Source organism: Terrapene carolina, unplaced genomic scaffold (assembly GCF_002925995.2).
Source record: "Terrapene carolina triunguis isolate 2854851 unplaced genomic scaffold, T_m_triunguis-2.0 Scaffold605, whole genome shotgun sequence".
Classification (NCBI taxonomy): Eukaryota; Metazoa; Chordata; order Testudines; family Emydidae; genus Terrapene; species Terrapene triunguis.
The window spans coordinates 173,032-189,068 of NW_020664956.1; the positions used below are offsets into that span (position 1 = coordinate 173,032).

The 16,037-nt window shown below is 43.4% G+C and overlaps 1 protein-coding gene across 2 annotated transcripts in view; it reads left to right on the forward strand.

The window, feature by feature from the left end:
• The first annotated feature begins 501 nt into the window (after nt 1-501).
• OGT (O-linked N-acetylglucosamine (GlcNAc) transferase) overlaps nt 502-16,037 on the forward strand; it is a 60,154-nt gene continuing 44,618 nt past the window's right edge. The window contains exons 1-4 of one of the 2 annotated variants that reach the window (XM_024199232.2): nt 502-724; nt 7,534-7,714; nt 9,155-9,398; nt 13,182-13,250. In XM_024199232.2, coding sequence (XP_024055000.1) covers nt 688-724; nt 7,534-7,714; nt 9,155-9,398; nt 13,182-13,250 — 531 coding nt within the window. In that variant the 5' untranslated portion in view covers nt 502-687. The remainder of the gene's footprint in view (nt 725-7,533; nt 7,715-9,154; nt 9,399-13,181; nt 13,251-16,037) is intronic. The other variant, XM_024199233.2, reaches the window with a different exon arrangement.

A 16,037-nucleotide genomic window follows, 5' to 3' on the forward strand; every position in this document is an offset into this window, starting at 1 on the left:
ACGAGTCCAGCTCCCCCCGCCGCGCCCTGCAGCAGGGTCTGTCCGGGGATCGGGCGCGTGCTCCCAGCGCGGGGCACCCACCAGGCCCGGGTCCTCCCCGGACCGCTCTCTAAGCTCCGCCCCTGGGGGCGGGGCTTGGGCGCCAGTATGCACGCGCCACGGCCCTGCGTCTCTCCTTGACGCACGCACCCGGAGTTGGCCGCGGGCGCCATGTGCTGGTGAGAGAAGGTGGTAGCGCCTGACGCATGCGCGCTGAGATCTCATTTGTCGCAATGGTCTCACGCGGAAGGATAAGGATAACGAGATGACTGGAAACATTTTATAGGCTTCTATGGCTCCCTAATGAGGGAGTCCATCGAAACGAGGCGAGTTATTTCCAGAAACAGATTCATCCGCCGCAATTGGATTTGGTATCGGCTAGGATTCTATACCACCCAGACTTCCTTTGCCTATTCGGACTATTTTGTGGAAAGAAATAGGTCCGTTAGGAGCCATATACCCTGGCCGTGTAGCTTCCTCCGCCTCTGCCGCCATTTCTGGAGCCGCCGCCTTAGCGTGAAGGGGGAGCTCGGAGACGCTGTTGCTCGGTGGCTTGTTCGCGCCTGACTGGATCTCTCCGCGCCCGGGGAGCCCCAGAGCTTCAGCCCGAGGCTCGCCCGCCCAGCCGCTGCCCCGGCGTCTCTCCTGATGGCGACCTCTGTGGGGAACGTGGCTGACAGCACAGGTACCGGCCTGCGGGGCCGGGCAGGCCGCGCCTCATCTCGCTGTGGGGATGCGGGAGACCTGAGATCGCCGCCCTGCTAGGGCTGTGTGTTCGCGGGGCTGTTGGCCCCGTGTCCCCGGAGGGCCTTGGGGTGGGGCTGGAGGCCTCGTGCCGGGGCGGGGTCCTTGCGCGGGGGGAGTTGCAGGCCCCGCGACCTCGGTTCGTGGAGGGCCGTTTGCTGGTATTTCCTGTTCCGCACTCGGAGAGCGTGCCCTTCCCCCGTGGGGTAAAGGGGTCGTTCTCCCCAGTCAGCCACCGCAGCCGTCCTTTGGATTTGGATATTGATACTGTTGATAACAAATAAGAATTGAAGTTTAATTCCAGAGCTCAGTTTTCTGGGGGTTCTTTGCCATTACGGCAAATGTGGTTGTTTTAAAGAGAGCTCAACGACAAGATAAAAGCCCTGAGGTGTATGCATTGGCAGTGGGGGAAGGGTTTTCTGCTGGTGAGAAGCACAAGCTAATACGGAAGTATTCTGTATTCTATCCTGTTGATGTATGAATCATATAAAGTGTCAGCATAAAGTACTAGTTTTTGTAAAAAGAACGAGGAGTACTTGTGGCACCTTAGAGACTAACAAATGTATTTGAGCATATTGCCTTTTCTGTTTTGTGACCAAGTGGCTGAGAAGTTTATACTAAATGATTCAATTTGAAAGGTGGAATTTTCCAGAATCCTGTGTCTGAGGTTCAGTAAGTGTGCATAGAAGAATGCAGTCCCCAGATATTTCACACAGCAACTCAAGGTGTCTCGCTGATCTTGCAAACATACAAATTGGGCACACTGAATTTGTTCTTTCTGTAACAACTTGTGGTAAATAGTATAAATTGTAGGTCTTAAACTGCAATTTGTGGGGGCCACGTTATTCTAAACTTCTTTTAACTTTTATTTCTATTTTTTAAGTCACATTTTGTCTTTTTTGTTTTCATATTTCAGTTTTCATCATAGCTTGAATTTCTTGTAAAGCATCACTGAGTGTGCGTTTTTTGATGGGTTGTAGAGCCATGATTTATTTCGCACTTGCGTGAAGGCTTTATGAACTAGGGCCCAGAAATATATTTCTTGGGAAATGCCTGGACCTCTCCTGCTACCTCATTCCCTTAGTTCCAGTTATCAGAGGGGTAGCGTGTTAGTCTGAATCTGTAAAAAGCAAAAGAGGGTCCTGTGGCACCTTTAAGACTAATACTTCTGTTAGTCTTAAAGGTGCCACAGGACCTTCTGTTGCTTTTTAGTTCCAATTAAAATTTTCAGGAGTTCCTTTTCTGTACTTTCAGGAGTATGCGTTGAAGTGAACCAAATACTTTATTTCATAAATTGACAACTTAATAGGAAAATGCTTTTAAGATCTGATATTAAGATCAAATCTTTTGCAAAAAAATTAGCTTTTGGGGTCTTTTTATAGCTTTTTCATATTTGTTTTCTATGCTGGTTAGCGCTGTATCTGAGTACTTGACAAACATTAACTTATTGTCACAGCACATATTATTCTTGATCAAGGTCTCTCATAAAGTCAGGTACTCTTTAGAAAACATTTGAATTAGTGTACTTATACTAGACTATATAAATAATAGCTAAAGAGTTCTGTATGTGCCTGAGGAAGGACTCTTCTGGAATCTACTTAACTATAATTGTTACTTACAGAACTACTTTGAGTTGAAGTGGACTCTAGATCAAGGTATTAATTGCAAGGCTGTGCATTTGTTGGATAAATTGGTGTCTCTTATATATCAGTATTAAAGAGAAGAGCTCTGATTTCCTTTTGGACTCTGATCTAGCTGGCCACCCCACATCCCCCAATACTTGCAAATAGGACCAGTTCCAAAATTTAACAGAAAGGAGTGAAGTGGTTGGTTGGCACTAGTGCTCCTGAATTTAATTGGTGGGGAGAAGTGGGGATGTTGCTCATTTTTGAAAGAGTTGGCAAATGAAGGAAATCTAAGGGTGTGTTTCACCTATCTTCAGGTTAGTAAAATCCATTCTCCCAAGTTTTGGACAAAAGTAAAGCATCTCTGATCCACTTCCTTGTGTTTGTCACCCTCCAGGTCTTACCTGGAGTGCAGTTTTAAGCATGAAACTTAGATGATGTTGTTTTTGTTTTTTGGCAGACTGGGGGGGGGATAAAAATTTGTATTTTAAGTATCAAAGCAAACAAGTAAGCCAGATTACCTTTAGTTTCACAGTTGTAAATCTCATTTCAACATTTCCATCTTGATTTAAGGGCAGTAGTACATAGCAATTGATTTCCTCCTTTTAGCTTTCCTTGTCTTTGCAACTTCAGTAGCAGGGCCGGCTCCAGGCACCAGCTTCTCAAGCAGGTGCTTGGGGCGGCTGTTCCGGACAGGGGTGGCAGTTCCAGGTATTTGGCGGCAATTCGGCGGACGGTCCCTCACTCCGCCTGGGAGTGAAGGACCTCCCGCTGAATTGCCGCCGCAGATCGCGATCGCGTCTTTTTTTAGATCACGATCGCGGCGGGGGTTTTTTTTTTTTTTTTTGGTTTTGGCTGCTTGGGGCGGCCCTGTTCAGTAGTAGAAGAATGCTTAACAGCAGGGATTGGATTTTTTTTTTTTTTTTAACCAGGCACCAGCTATTTGAAGGACTAAAACTGAACCAGAGGTAGCACCAGTGGGAACTGGGTACCTGACAGTGTGGTCTAGGCCAGTGGTTTTCAAACCTTTTTTCTGGTGACCCAGTTGAAGAAAATTGTTGATGCCCGTGACCCAATGGAGCTGGGGATTAGGGGTTTGGGGGGTGGGAGGGGCTCAGAGCTGGGATATAGGGTTGGGGTGAGGGCTGGGTATGAGGGGTTCAGGGGGTGGGAGGAGGCTCTGGGCTGAGGTGGGGGGTTAGGGTGTGGGAGGGGGTCAGGGCTGGGGGGTGCAGGCTTGGGTGGGGCTGGGGATGAGGGGTTTGGGGTACAGGAGGGGGCTCTGGTTTGGGGGGGCTCAGGACTGGGGTTGGAGCGCAGCTCCGGCAGCTCCTGGTCAGCGGTGCAGCCAGGGTGCAGACGCAGGCTTCTCGCCTGTCCTGGCACCGCAGACTGTGCTGCACCTGAAAGCGGCCAGCAGCAGGTCCAGCTCCTAGATGGCTCTTGCCTGCAGGCACCGGCCCCCCCAGCTCCCATTGGCTGGGAACCGGCCAATAGGAGTGCGAAGCCAGTGCTCAGGGTGGGGGCAGCGCGTGGAGCCCCGTGGGGCCGCGCCCCTTCCCCCACCCCTGCCTAGGAGCTGGGCCTGCTGCTGGCCGCTTAGACTCATAGACTTTAAGGTCAGAAGGGACCATTATGGTCATCTAGTCTGACCTCCCGCATGATGCAGGCCACAAAAGCTGACCCACCCAATTTCCCTTATCTCAGCTGTTGAAGTCTCCAGATCGTGATTTAAAGACTTCAAGTCGCAGAGAATCCTCCAGCTTGTGACCCCTGCCCTATGCTGTGGAGGAAGGCAAAAAATCTCCAGGGCCTCTGCCAATCTACCCTGGAGGAAAATTCCTTCCTGACTCCAAATATGGCGATCAGTAGAACCCCGAGCATACAGGCAAGATTCTCCAGCCGGACCCTCATTTTACCAGCGATGGCACGTTATTGCCTAATTGACTAAAATCACGTTATCCCATCAAACCATTCCCTCCATAAACTTATCTAGCCTAATCTTGAAGCCAGAGAGGTCTTTCGCCCCCACCGTTTCCCTCGGAAGGCTGTTCCAAAATTTCACCCCTCTGACGGTTAGAAACCTTCGTCTAATTTCAAGCCTAAACTTCCCCACAGCCAGTTTATATCCATTCGTTCTCATGTCCACATTAGTACTGAGCTGAAATAATTCCTCTCCCTCCCTGGTATTTATCCCTTTGATATATTTAAAGAGAGCAATCATATCCCCCCACAGCCTTCTTTTGGTTAGGCTAAACAAACCGAGCTCCTCAAGTCTCCTTTCATAGGAAAGGTTTTCCATTCCTCGGATCATCCTAGTGGCCCTTCTCTGTACCCGTTCCAGTTTGAGTTCATCCTTTTTAAACATGGGAGACAGAACTGCACGCAGTACTCCAAATGAGGTCTCACCAGCGCCTTGTATAACGGAAGCAGCACCTCCTTGTCCCTACTAGAAATACCTCGCCTAATGCATCCCAAGATCGCATTAGCTTTTTTCACAGCCACGTCACATTGCCGGCTCATAGTCATCCTGCGATCAACCAGGACTCCGAGGTCCTTCTCCTCCTCCGTCACTTCCAACCGATGTGTCCCCAGCTTATAACTAAAATTCTTGTTAGTCATCCCTAAATGCATCACCTTACACTTCTCACTATGAAATCTCATCCTATTATTATTACTCCAATTTACAAGGTCATCCAAGTCTCCCTGCAGAATATCCCGATCCTTCTCCGAATTGGCAATGCCTCCCAACTTTGTGTCATCCGCAAACTTTATAAGCCCACTCCTACATTCGGTTCCGAGGTCAGTAATAAATAGATTAAATAAAATCGGACCCAAAACCGAACCTTGAGGAACCCCACTGGTGACCTCCCTCCAACCTGACAGTTCACCTTTCAGTACTACCCGCTGCAGTCTCCCCTTTAACCAGTTCTTTATCCACCTCTGGATTTTCCTATCGATCCCCATCTTTTCCAATTTAACCCGCTTACGGGGCGCAGAGCGGTGCCTTAGCCGGGCAGCGCCGATGATGGGACCCAATGCCTTTCATTCCGGGACCCAGTAATGGGTCACAACCCACAGTTTGAAAACCACTGGTCTAGGCAATCCTCTGGTGAGTTGCCCAGTCCTCCACCAGATCAAGTTCCTGGGAATGCTGGTGTCCTTAGATTCCCGAAGAAGAGTCCAGCTTTCATAGCCTGTGGCTAGTAGTAGGATTAAAAATTTGAAGCACCACTTATTCTTTCAGCCTATTTTGGAGGCTTGTTTGCGAATAACTTAAGCCAGCTTCTCTTAGGAGCTTTCCAAAGCTGTGTGGTAAAAGTTGAGGGATTCATAGTTATGTACATGACCAGAGTATTGCTAATTCCACCCTAGGGCAGCATGTCAAAGCTATGAACAGTAGGAGACACACTAGAGCTGTCTGTGTTCCCTTGGAAGATAACACTGAATCAGCTTAGCCTTCCAAACATGAACTGAGTGTCTCTTTACAATCAGCACTGGAAAGATTCATTTTTAAATGAAAGATTGAAGGGATACCATCAATTTGAAATGAGTGAATTAAAAAACTGAATAAGTAGCTTCAGATTCCCTTGACCTTTTTCTTTCTTTTTTCACAATTTCCTACTTTTCACACAGCAGTATACTTTTTAGATTCTCACAAGCAGGGGAAACTGACTTTCGGGGATTTCTGTAGTATCTATATGCTTCCCTGGTAAATTAGATCTGTTTGAGGTCCCTAGTATTACGGAGGGTTCAGCTGTACTTGGGTTTTACATTTAATAAAATGAAGATCAACCAGGTTATGGTGCAAAATGTTTGTGTGAAACTGGCTGCACAAAGGTGTTGTAGCGCACCCACAATAACTGGAAAAATGGAAGTCTTTCATTGGTCTTTCATTTACAGTAATCTTCAGTGTTACAAGTAACAATAGGTGGTACAAAATGTTCAGACAGAACTTGGTGCAGGGCAACTTTCCTGTTCTCTGGGACAAATGGATTTTTCAAGCCCTGCTTAGTAGTAGCCTGATTGTTCATTTTCCATGCCAGGTAGCTGTGATTTGTAGTTGAGAAGTAGGATTGCATGATCTTTGTCTCAGAAAGGTGCTATTTTATTTAAATCTTTAAAATATGCATATATACAACAAAAATATTCAAGTTTTATCAAACACGTAAAACTCCTCTTCCTAATCTAACTAGACATTCAAAATTAATAACTCCATCTGCTTAACAACCTTGCCCCCCAAACAGCCTGTCCTTCCTAATGACCCATTCCTTGAAAGGCTAGGAGAATATAGTCTTTAATTACAGCATGCTCTGTCAGCCAAGCCACCCTCTGGATGGTTTTTTGTTGTTGATTTGTTTTTGTTCAGCATAGATGAGATAAGCTGTGTGTGAGGCAAGGGAAATACTATTTGAGACTTGGTGGCACCATATGAAAACTTTGAAACAAGTTGTAATGGAAAACAAGTCTGCATATATAGCAAAAGTCTTTCTGTTCCCTTTCTTTTATTTCTTGATTTTTGCATGAAACCTATATCTTTATTTTTAAGAATGCTACCGTTCTTGCTGTTTCCCACCCAATACTTACTAGAGAAACTGATTATAATATTATGAGCAGGTTCTGGCTTCAGGTGGGGGGAATAAGCAAACAGATTCAACCTGTTTTCATGCTGAGGTATTTGGTATTAAGGATAGGAAATACAATATTGCAGCAGAAGTCTCTTCAAATAGAATTTCAGTGTGAAGTCTCTAATTCAGTGTTAAAAACTCAGTGGTTGTATGTTATATTATTTAGTTTGATAGTTTTGTATGTCATGAAAAGAAGCAGGGAGTAATGACTATTTTCAGAAATTCACCAGTTTTTAATATATTGATTATAAATTCTTATTGAATATATTTCCCAACAAAAGAAGACCATTGTAAAGTAGCATTAATTTATATGCTTAAAGATGTCACAAAAGTATGTTGAAATGAAGATTTAGGAGTTTAAAATGCCAGACACTCTAGTGCTTTACGTAGTTTCAAGCATTTTCATCCTTTAATTTTACACACCATATTTTTGCAACTTTTTGTTTCCATTTTCTAACTTTTTGTTTTCCCCCCTAAATGTTTTGGTGATTCTCCAGAACCAACGAAACGTATGCTTTCCTTCCAAGGGTTAGCGGAGTTGGCTCATCGTGAATATCAGGCAGGAGACTTTGAAGCAGCAGAGAGACATTGCATGCAGCTTTGGAGACAAGAGCCTGATAACACTGGCGTTCTTTTATTACTATCATCCATTCACTTCCAGTGTCGCAGACTGGACAGGTAGGAGATTTGGAATGTCCATTTATACTCTTTGTATCGTTAACACTTCTAGTCTGAAAAAAGAATCTATTAATGCTGTCTGCAGCTATGAGAAACTTTGTTATAATTCTAGTTAATTTTGTTATCAAAACTGATATTTGAGTCACTATTTGACTGACAACAGAGAAGGTCAGGGCACTAACCATAGATTATTTTTCCGTTTTTTGCTTTGGTTATGGTGAATAGCATCCCAGACAACTCCAAGGTAGTGTCTAATCTTCCTTCTGGGCTTTTTTACCTCTTTCTGTAGAGGTCGTGTCCAAGGTTGGTAAATTCTGCTCTGTGAAACCATACTCCACCAGTTTGGGAATGGGAGCTTCTGAAATGACAATCTTCATGCAAAACACATGAAAGTGTGTTAGCTTTTATTAAGCCTCCTCAGAGCTTTGGGTTTTGTGCTCAAAGTAACTGAATTGAAGAATAGAGAGAGGCGCGCATTCCTCTAAATAGCTTAAGTTGGTTAAACATGTGACAGAGAACTTCTTTTAATGCCATAAATGGACAAATCAGCATCAACTGTATGTACCAGGTGCACTCAAAGGCACTTATACCTTATTTCTTCTGGTGCCACTTGGACACTAGCTGTTAGGCCGCAACACATGTTGTTTACCTCTGAAATATGTTCCTCTCTTTGGAATCTTTGTGAAATTTTCTTAGCCTCAAAGTTGACTCATTGGTGTATTTTTACCTTCATTAATCTTTCTGCTATGCCTCAGATGTTTAAAAGCTTACTAGCTGTTCTAGTTATTGGAGGTGTAACTACAGTAATTAAATGGTGTGTTTAGAATTATTGCTACAAGCATCTCCTCACCATAGTGCCTTGGTATCATTTTATGTGGTTTAGATCAAGTGTAATATTTCCCAAGTTTAGGGATCAAAAAGTTTCTACATCACCCCTCCCTGTTATACTGTCTGTTGAAAAGAGTCAGAAAAAAACATATGCGTAGGTTGATCGGAAGGAGTGCCAAAGCCTGCAACTGTGAAAAGTGTGAATAGAAGTCTTGCAGTGTTTTTGATTCATCAGTGTGATCTTAGGCTAGAAGATTTGCAAAATTCAACTTACCTCTGACAAGTAATCTGTCTTGAATGAACATGTAAAATATTGTGAAGTTGGAATTGTAGATTTTGTGCCTGGGCAGATAAAACTTGCTGGATGGTTTTGCAAGGATGGCTAATTGGTTATATATTTGACTGATTGGAGCAGGGCTTTGGAGCTGTGCTCTGGCTCCGCTCCAGCTCCAGGCAAAAACCTGCAGCTCCACTGCTCTGGAGCTGCTCCGCACTCCAGCTCCGCTTCAAAGCCCTGGATTTGAGATTGTACCAGTAGTTCTGGCTGTAGGCTTGCCTGTAAACCCCACCATTGGCAAAGTTGTTTGTGTTAACCTGTCTGATTTTCTCCAGGTCTGCTCACTTCAGCACTTTGGCTATTAAACAGAATCCATTGTTGGCCGAAGCCTACTCGAATCTAGGGAATGTGTACAAGGAACGTGGGCAGCTGCAAGAAGCTATTGAGCATTATAGGCATGCGCTACGCCTCAAACCAGATTTCATTGATGGATATATTAATCTGGCTGCTGCACTGGTAGCTGCAGGTGATATGGAAGGGGCAGTACAAGCCTATGTTTCTGCCCTTCAGTACAATCCTGTAAGTAACACTCTGTTCATAGAGCTCCATGTTATACCCCACCATCAAGCACACTGCTGCTTCAGTACAGATAGAGAAGTCTTTGGTTTACATGATGGTTTGAAGAGTTAAGGCTGGTGGTGAAACCCTAACCATAGACTTAGCGCAGGGGTTCTCAAACTTCATCGCACCAATTACTACAAGACCCTGGGCTGGAGGGCCAAAGCCAAGGCCCCGCCACCCCGGGTGGTGGGGGTTGGGCGTCGGCTTCAGTCTTGGGCTCCAGCAGGTCTAACGCCAATCTGGCGACCATTTAAAATGGGGTCACGACCCACTTTCGGGTCACGACCCACAGTTTGAGAACCGCTGACAGTGTTTCTAGTGATCAGATTTTTTACAATTAACATGCTTTTTACAATTTTTAAAAGGCATGACATTCTTTGCTTGTCTGCAAAAAAAAAAAAAAAAAAATTATTTCTGGGAATGTTCTATGACTGCTTGTTATATACTTACCTGTATAATTGAGTTAATAAAGGAAATTTCCCAAGCAATGACTCTGAAAAACATTTGGGAGTCATGGTGAATAATCAGCTGAACATGAGCTCCCAGGGCAATGCTGTTGCCACAAGGGCTAATTCAGTTCTTAGCTGCATAAACAGGAGAATCTCGAGTAGGAGTAGAGAGGTTATTTTACTTCTGTAATTGACATTAGTGAGACCACTGCCAGAATACCTAATTCCGGTATCCAAAATTCGAGGATGTTGATAAATTGAAGAGGGTTCAGAGAAGAGCCAGGAGAATGAATAAAGGATTAGAAAACATGCCTTATAGTGGTAGACTCAGGGAACTCAACCTGTTTAGCTTAACAAAGAGAAGATTAAGGGGAGGCTTGATTAGGGCTTGTGTACACTTAAAACGGTGCACTGGCACAGCTGTAGTGCTTTAATGAAGATGCTCTACGCTGAAGGAAGAGAGTTCTCCCATTGGCGTCGTTAATCCACCTCCCCAAGAGGTAGTAGCTATGTCAGTGGGAGATGCTCTCCTGCCAGCATAGTACTGTCTACTCTGGCGGGTAGGTCAATATAACTACATTGCTTGGGGTATGATTTTTTCCACACCCCTGAGGGATGTAGTTATACTGACATAGGTTGGTAGTGTAGACCAAGCCTTAGTCTAGAAGTACCTACATGGGGAGCTGATACTTGATAATAGGTTCTTCAGTCTAGCAGAAAAAGGTATAACGTGATCCGGTGGCTGGAAACTGAAGAAATTCAGACTGGGAATAAGGCATACATTTTTAATAGCGAGGGTAATTAACCATTGTAACAGTTTACCAAGGATTATGGTAGATTTCCCCATTGCTGGCAATCTTTAAATCAAGATTGATGTTCTAAAAGATATGCTAATTTGGGGAAATTCTGTGGCCTGTGTTATACAGTAGGTCAGACTAGATCACAGTGGTCCCTTATGGCTTTGGAACCTATGAATGATTTTTAGATTTTTTTTCTAATAGGTGATTTGCTATTGATGCCTTTGACTTACATGAGGAAATTCTGTGAGAAGGAAGAGAGTAGGGAAAAATTGATCTCTGGATTGAGAACTAGGGAATGCTGTACTGTCATTAACGTCTTTTGAAGTTTTTAAATCATATAAACCTGAAAGTTGTTAAATACTAATAAATCCATACTATGGATTAACAAGATGCAAAAAAGATTAATATTTAACATTTCAGTGTTTCCCTTGGATGGGATCATCTGCTTTAGTGACTTTGTCATATACCTAATGCCAAGATGTTAGACTGTTCATTATCTTTTTAGTCTTCACTAGAGCCTTGCAACCTGACAGAATCAGAATTCAGTTGTGGGGTTCGGGTCAGGTCAGAATATAACCTGACCCATTTGGGTCAGGTAGGCTCTGTCACCACCTACCCATGCGGTCAGTGTGGCAGTGGCTGCAGGCCCCTCTCCTGCTGGCCACTACAATCTCTCTGTGGAGTAAGACTGATGTAGACTTCTCACTCCACATCATGCACAGTACAATGAGGCCATGGCAGCCAGAAGGAGCAGGGCATGCAGCAGCTGTCATGTCAACTCCGTGGGCAAGGGGGGCAGGAAACCCCCACCAGGCCAAACCCCAAGGACGAGGAGGCCATGCTGACACGAGTTCAGGGGGAAGGGTCATGTTTGGGTTAGTTCTATAAATGCCTCAACACACTCAGGTGGGATTTGCATTGGGTTGTGCTTGCTTCAGGTTCATTTCAGGGTTTAAAATTAGGCCTGAGCTGACCTCTGGTCTGCATTGTGCTCTCCAAATACTTCACACAGCCCTGCTGACTGCAGTGGGACAATTGGCTACTGGATCAGGATTGTCAGTTTCCCGGGGAAAAACTGGTTTAGGACAGGGTGCTGGTAAATACTGGTTTAAACCAGGAATCTGCGAGAAATAATTGTTAGTATCCAGAAGTTCAGCAAGCATAGAACAAATCATTTCAAACTTTAGATACATCCCTTCAGAACTGAGGAGTAGGTTCAAAGTTGGTCTTCTACTATAGAATGCTGCATGACCAATAGGACCTGGACTGGTAGTCTGCAACTGTGCATGCTTCTGATTGCTTAATGCTTCAGGCCTACAACTCTGCATTGTCGTTTTCACATAATCAAATGTTTTTGACTTTTGTTTATATAATATTGAAAACTGAAATGGGTCATGACATGTATAAATTCCCTGAGAGGGTACTGAAGCAAAATGTATGCAGATATTCTGATCAGTATTATAAATACATATATTATGTATTATACACAGTTTTACTTTTTGTACATCCGTAAATTAATCCACATATACTGTCTTGTGTAACCACAGTTTAAATATGTAACTAAAACTAAGTGTATTGTGGTGTGCATTAACAAAACTGTTTTTAAAATAGTCCAAGTGTAAGGCATTTTCTAACTGGCTTTTCCCTGGGGTGGTTAAAAATCATGATTTTATTTGATAAAAAATAATCTCTGGTAAAAAATTGTTAGGTTTAGCTTTCCTCATTGCAGCACACTGTCGGCTTGTGCGCTGTTCAGGAATACTGCACTATTGTTTCCTTGTGTTCTACTCAATGTAAAACAAGTTTAAAATGTGTATCTTTCCGGGGAGTGGACGCTGGAAGTGCCTTCCTTTCCTGGTCCTCCCATTTGCTGCCAAAATAATACTTTAGTTCTGAGTCCTGGCTCTGGTTACAATGAAAGTAAGAAAATGATAAAATAGGGACAGCGAAGCAGGGGAAATGGGACAAACTACCAAATGAACAAAATTGGAAAAGAAAAGCTGCCGTAGAGGCAGGGTTACTTTCTGTCTAGGTACTTAAGGTCCCCATCACAATAGAATCTGAACAAAGCACAGATAATTACGAAGGTACGATTAGGGTGATGGGTTTGAGACCTAAGGTAGATTTTTTTGATAGTTTCTCCCAAAATTATTTTCACTACTGCTCAAAAGAATTGAGGCTCTCATACAAAAACGAGACCTAAAAACTTATTTTCTTTGTTTGCTGTTGGTGTTTTTCCATTACTGGAATTGGATTAATTGAGTGCTTCTCTTTATAGGAGTCACCATATTACTGTTTAACAGCTTGATTACGCACTACATCAAAGATTTTAGGTCTAGAGAAGTCATTAGGCCTCCTCTACTTGGTTACGAAGGGTCTTGAACAGTACAATAGAAAACAATGAGCACTAGGGGATTAGAGAAGTTTAAGCACTTTCATGAGGTCTCTTCACTCCCAAGTGCAGCTGCTGACAACATGACTTTGATTTTCAGGACTTGTACTGTGTTCGTAGTGACCTGGGGAACCTGCTCAAAGCCCTGGGTCGCTTGGAAGAAGCCAAGGTAGGTGTTCAGTAGAATACATTTAAACATCAATGTTTTGAAAACTTGAACTTTTCACCAAGTCTTCAAATCTGCGTTGATCTGCAAACAATCTGAGAAACTGCTGAAAACTGAAGGCACTGAATTGCCCCAGCGTAGTTGCAGGGCAAGATATGGCACGTCCATGTTAAATGTTGGTTTAAAACAAGAAACGGAACATTACTGAGTCTTTCTGCTGAACTAGACTATCTGATATCATTCTGAAGTCTTGGGCAGGGCCTTCACCATGATCTTATCTGGAAATAAATAACTCCTTCAAATCTGAGGCTTGCCTGCTGGTGCCAAGCAGAGAGCCTGTGATTTAGCTCGAGATTCCTGTACAATGCAGGTGCTATTGAAAATGCTGCTCTTCTAAAGTCCTTTGCGGCTTGTAAGTGGAGAAGAACCCTTATCCAAATGTTACTCTGTAATATTGGCTTTTAAAGATTTTATTCTTTAACCTTTCCCCTCACCTTTATAGTGGAAGAAAGGCTAATAAACTATCATAGATGCAGTACATCATCCCCTAAACTTGTGCTTCCATGTCTTCCCCCAAAATAAAGCATCAGAAGGACAAAGCTGGTTTGTTTGGGAAATGAACTGATTGAAAGAAAACTTGCTAAAGTGGAAAGGTGGCTTCTAGCAGTCTGTGTTTCCCAAACTGAGAATTTGAATACCAACATGGGTTTTAAAGCTTTTGACATATTTAAAACTTTGATTGCAAAACAAAATGGTCTTGTTACAAGCCACCTTACGCGTCTGCGCTGCAGGGGTGAGGAGTGTGGAGAAACCAGAGTGACTTTGGACTCCACGTCCGTCACTCCAAGCCCCACGCGCATGCTAACAAGTGGAGTGTATGAATAGTGTAGCTGTCTGTTTGGCTGCAGCACCATTTGGGGAGGGATATTGCTTTCAGCACTATCTATTGCGGGGTAGGGGGAGTGCTACTTTAAAGTGCATTGTTCATATTTTTTTCTGACAACTCGGATGCATACTTGTCTAGACCAGCATAATTCACAGTTGGTCAGATCTGAGCTGAACAGATTCTGAAATAGTAGTTCACCAATTATAAATGTCTTTGAGACACTTGGTTCTCAGCCCACCAAGTGGACAGCTAACATGTATTGCACTTCACTGCAGCTTTAGTGTGACTGGTATAGGCCAAGACACTGCGCCTGCCTTAGGTTGCTGACCTCTTTGTTTCAGAGCTCTGGAGACACCTAGTTTGAAAGTTATTCTGTTTTTTCCGAGAACTCATTGAGCAAGAAAAATATCTTGAATAAATTGCAATGTATTTCTTTGGTTATCAGTGCATTTGAAAGATCAAGCCAGCAAATTCCTTACAGTTTGAACCAAAACTTAATTTCTTGGTAGACATTTCAGAGCCTTTCTTCCAAAAAAAAAGTCCCTGCTGTATGCAATAGCCCTGATTAACCCTCTCCCTTCTGCATGACTCCTATGTTACAGATTGTTCTCATTCCCATGTTAGACATATCCAGAGAATTTCAATTGCTTTGTTGAACTTTTACTAATGATCTTGTTTTATTTTCTCTCTTGTTTTTGGTTTTTCACCACTGATATTGTATTTAGAAGGTTTCAGGTGGGTGAAACCTCCTATTCCATGCGTAAGGTGCCTCGCTGAAGGGAGCTCGAGGCCTGGATCTAGGGCAGACACACACCTCCTCCTCCTCTTCCAGCAAGGAACGCACCGAAAAGTCACATGATGAGAAATATGGTAACGGGTTTGTAACTGCCACAGCAAAACCATTTGCCTCCATGCCTGAATCTTCTGTCTTGTGGCTCCAGAAACAGCTTAAAATATTTTATTTACAAGCAAGTAATGTAAGAGAATGTTTTATACTACTAGCCACAATTCTTTCAAAGAAATAAAGTAAAAGTAAATTAAGATATTTTAAAAAAAAAAAGAAATAATAATTGGAAATAGTTTATAGTAAAAGCTTCTAACTCTTCTGGTTGTTCATTTTTTCCTTTTTTTCTTCTTTGTTTGGATTGCAGCGTTCTGCTCTTCTGATGATGCGCTGTGATCCTGCAGTAGCGCAAAGGCTGCGCAGCGGTAACGCGCATTGCGTGCGAGTAAGCCCTTGTGAACGGTTGACTAGATGATTAATCTGTGATTGGGCGGCTGTCTGAGCTCCATGCCATACCCTTTTAGATAAAATCGGGTCACCGTTCATTTAGTCCAGATGTCAAATTTAACATGGAAGTTTCTACGTGGGCCTGTCTGGTAGATTAATGATTCTGGTTGGCCGTTCACTCTATCTTGGGGCAGTCTACGTAGCACAGCAATTTGCAGCGATAGCGTGGCGGCGTGCTGTTAGGATGCGCCAGCGACTTCTTGCGCTTGCATTACAGGGACCTAAACCTTCATGCAATTCTGTTATTTGAGGTTTTGAGGCTGAGATGACTCAGTGAAAATATATTCAAGAGGGAGGAGTTGTGAGTAGAAATAGCAGAATAAAATACAACTTGCGTATAACTTCTGACTCAGGGGAAAGGACAGGTAAGCCTTCAAAAATGTTAACGCCACTTTCAGTAGTTTGCTTCTAGATTTTTTTTTAAACATTTTATATCCACATCTTCAGAGTACTTCTAAAATCATATACATTTTTCCTGACTTAAGGCCTTTGTATCCAAGGGAAACCAGTTGCTTTGTGAAGTAAATTCTTGATGACTCCTAGATGTGGCAGACAAGTCAGAACTAGAAATGATTTGGAAGAAAAATCCTCCGTTCTGTACTAACAGTGTTAA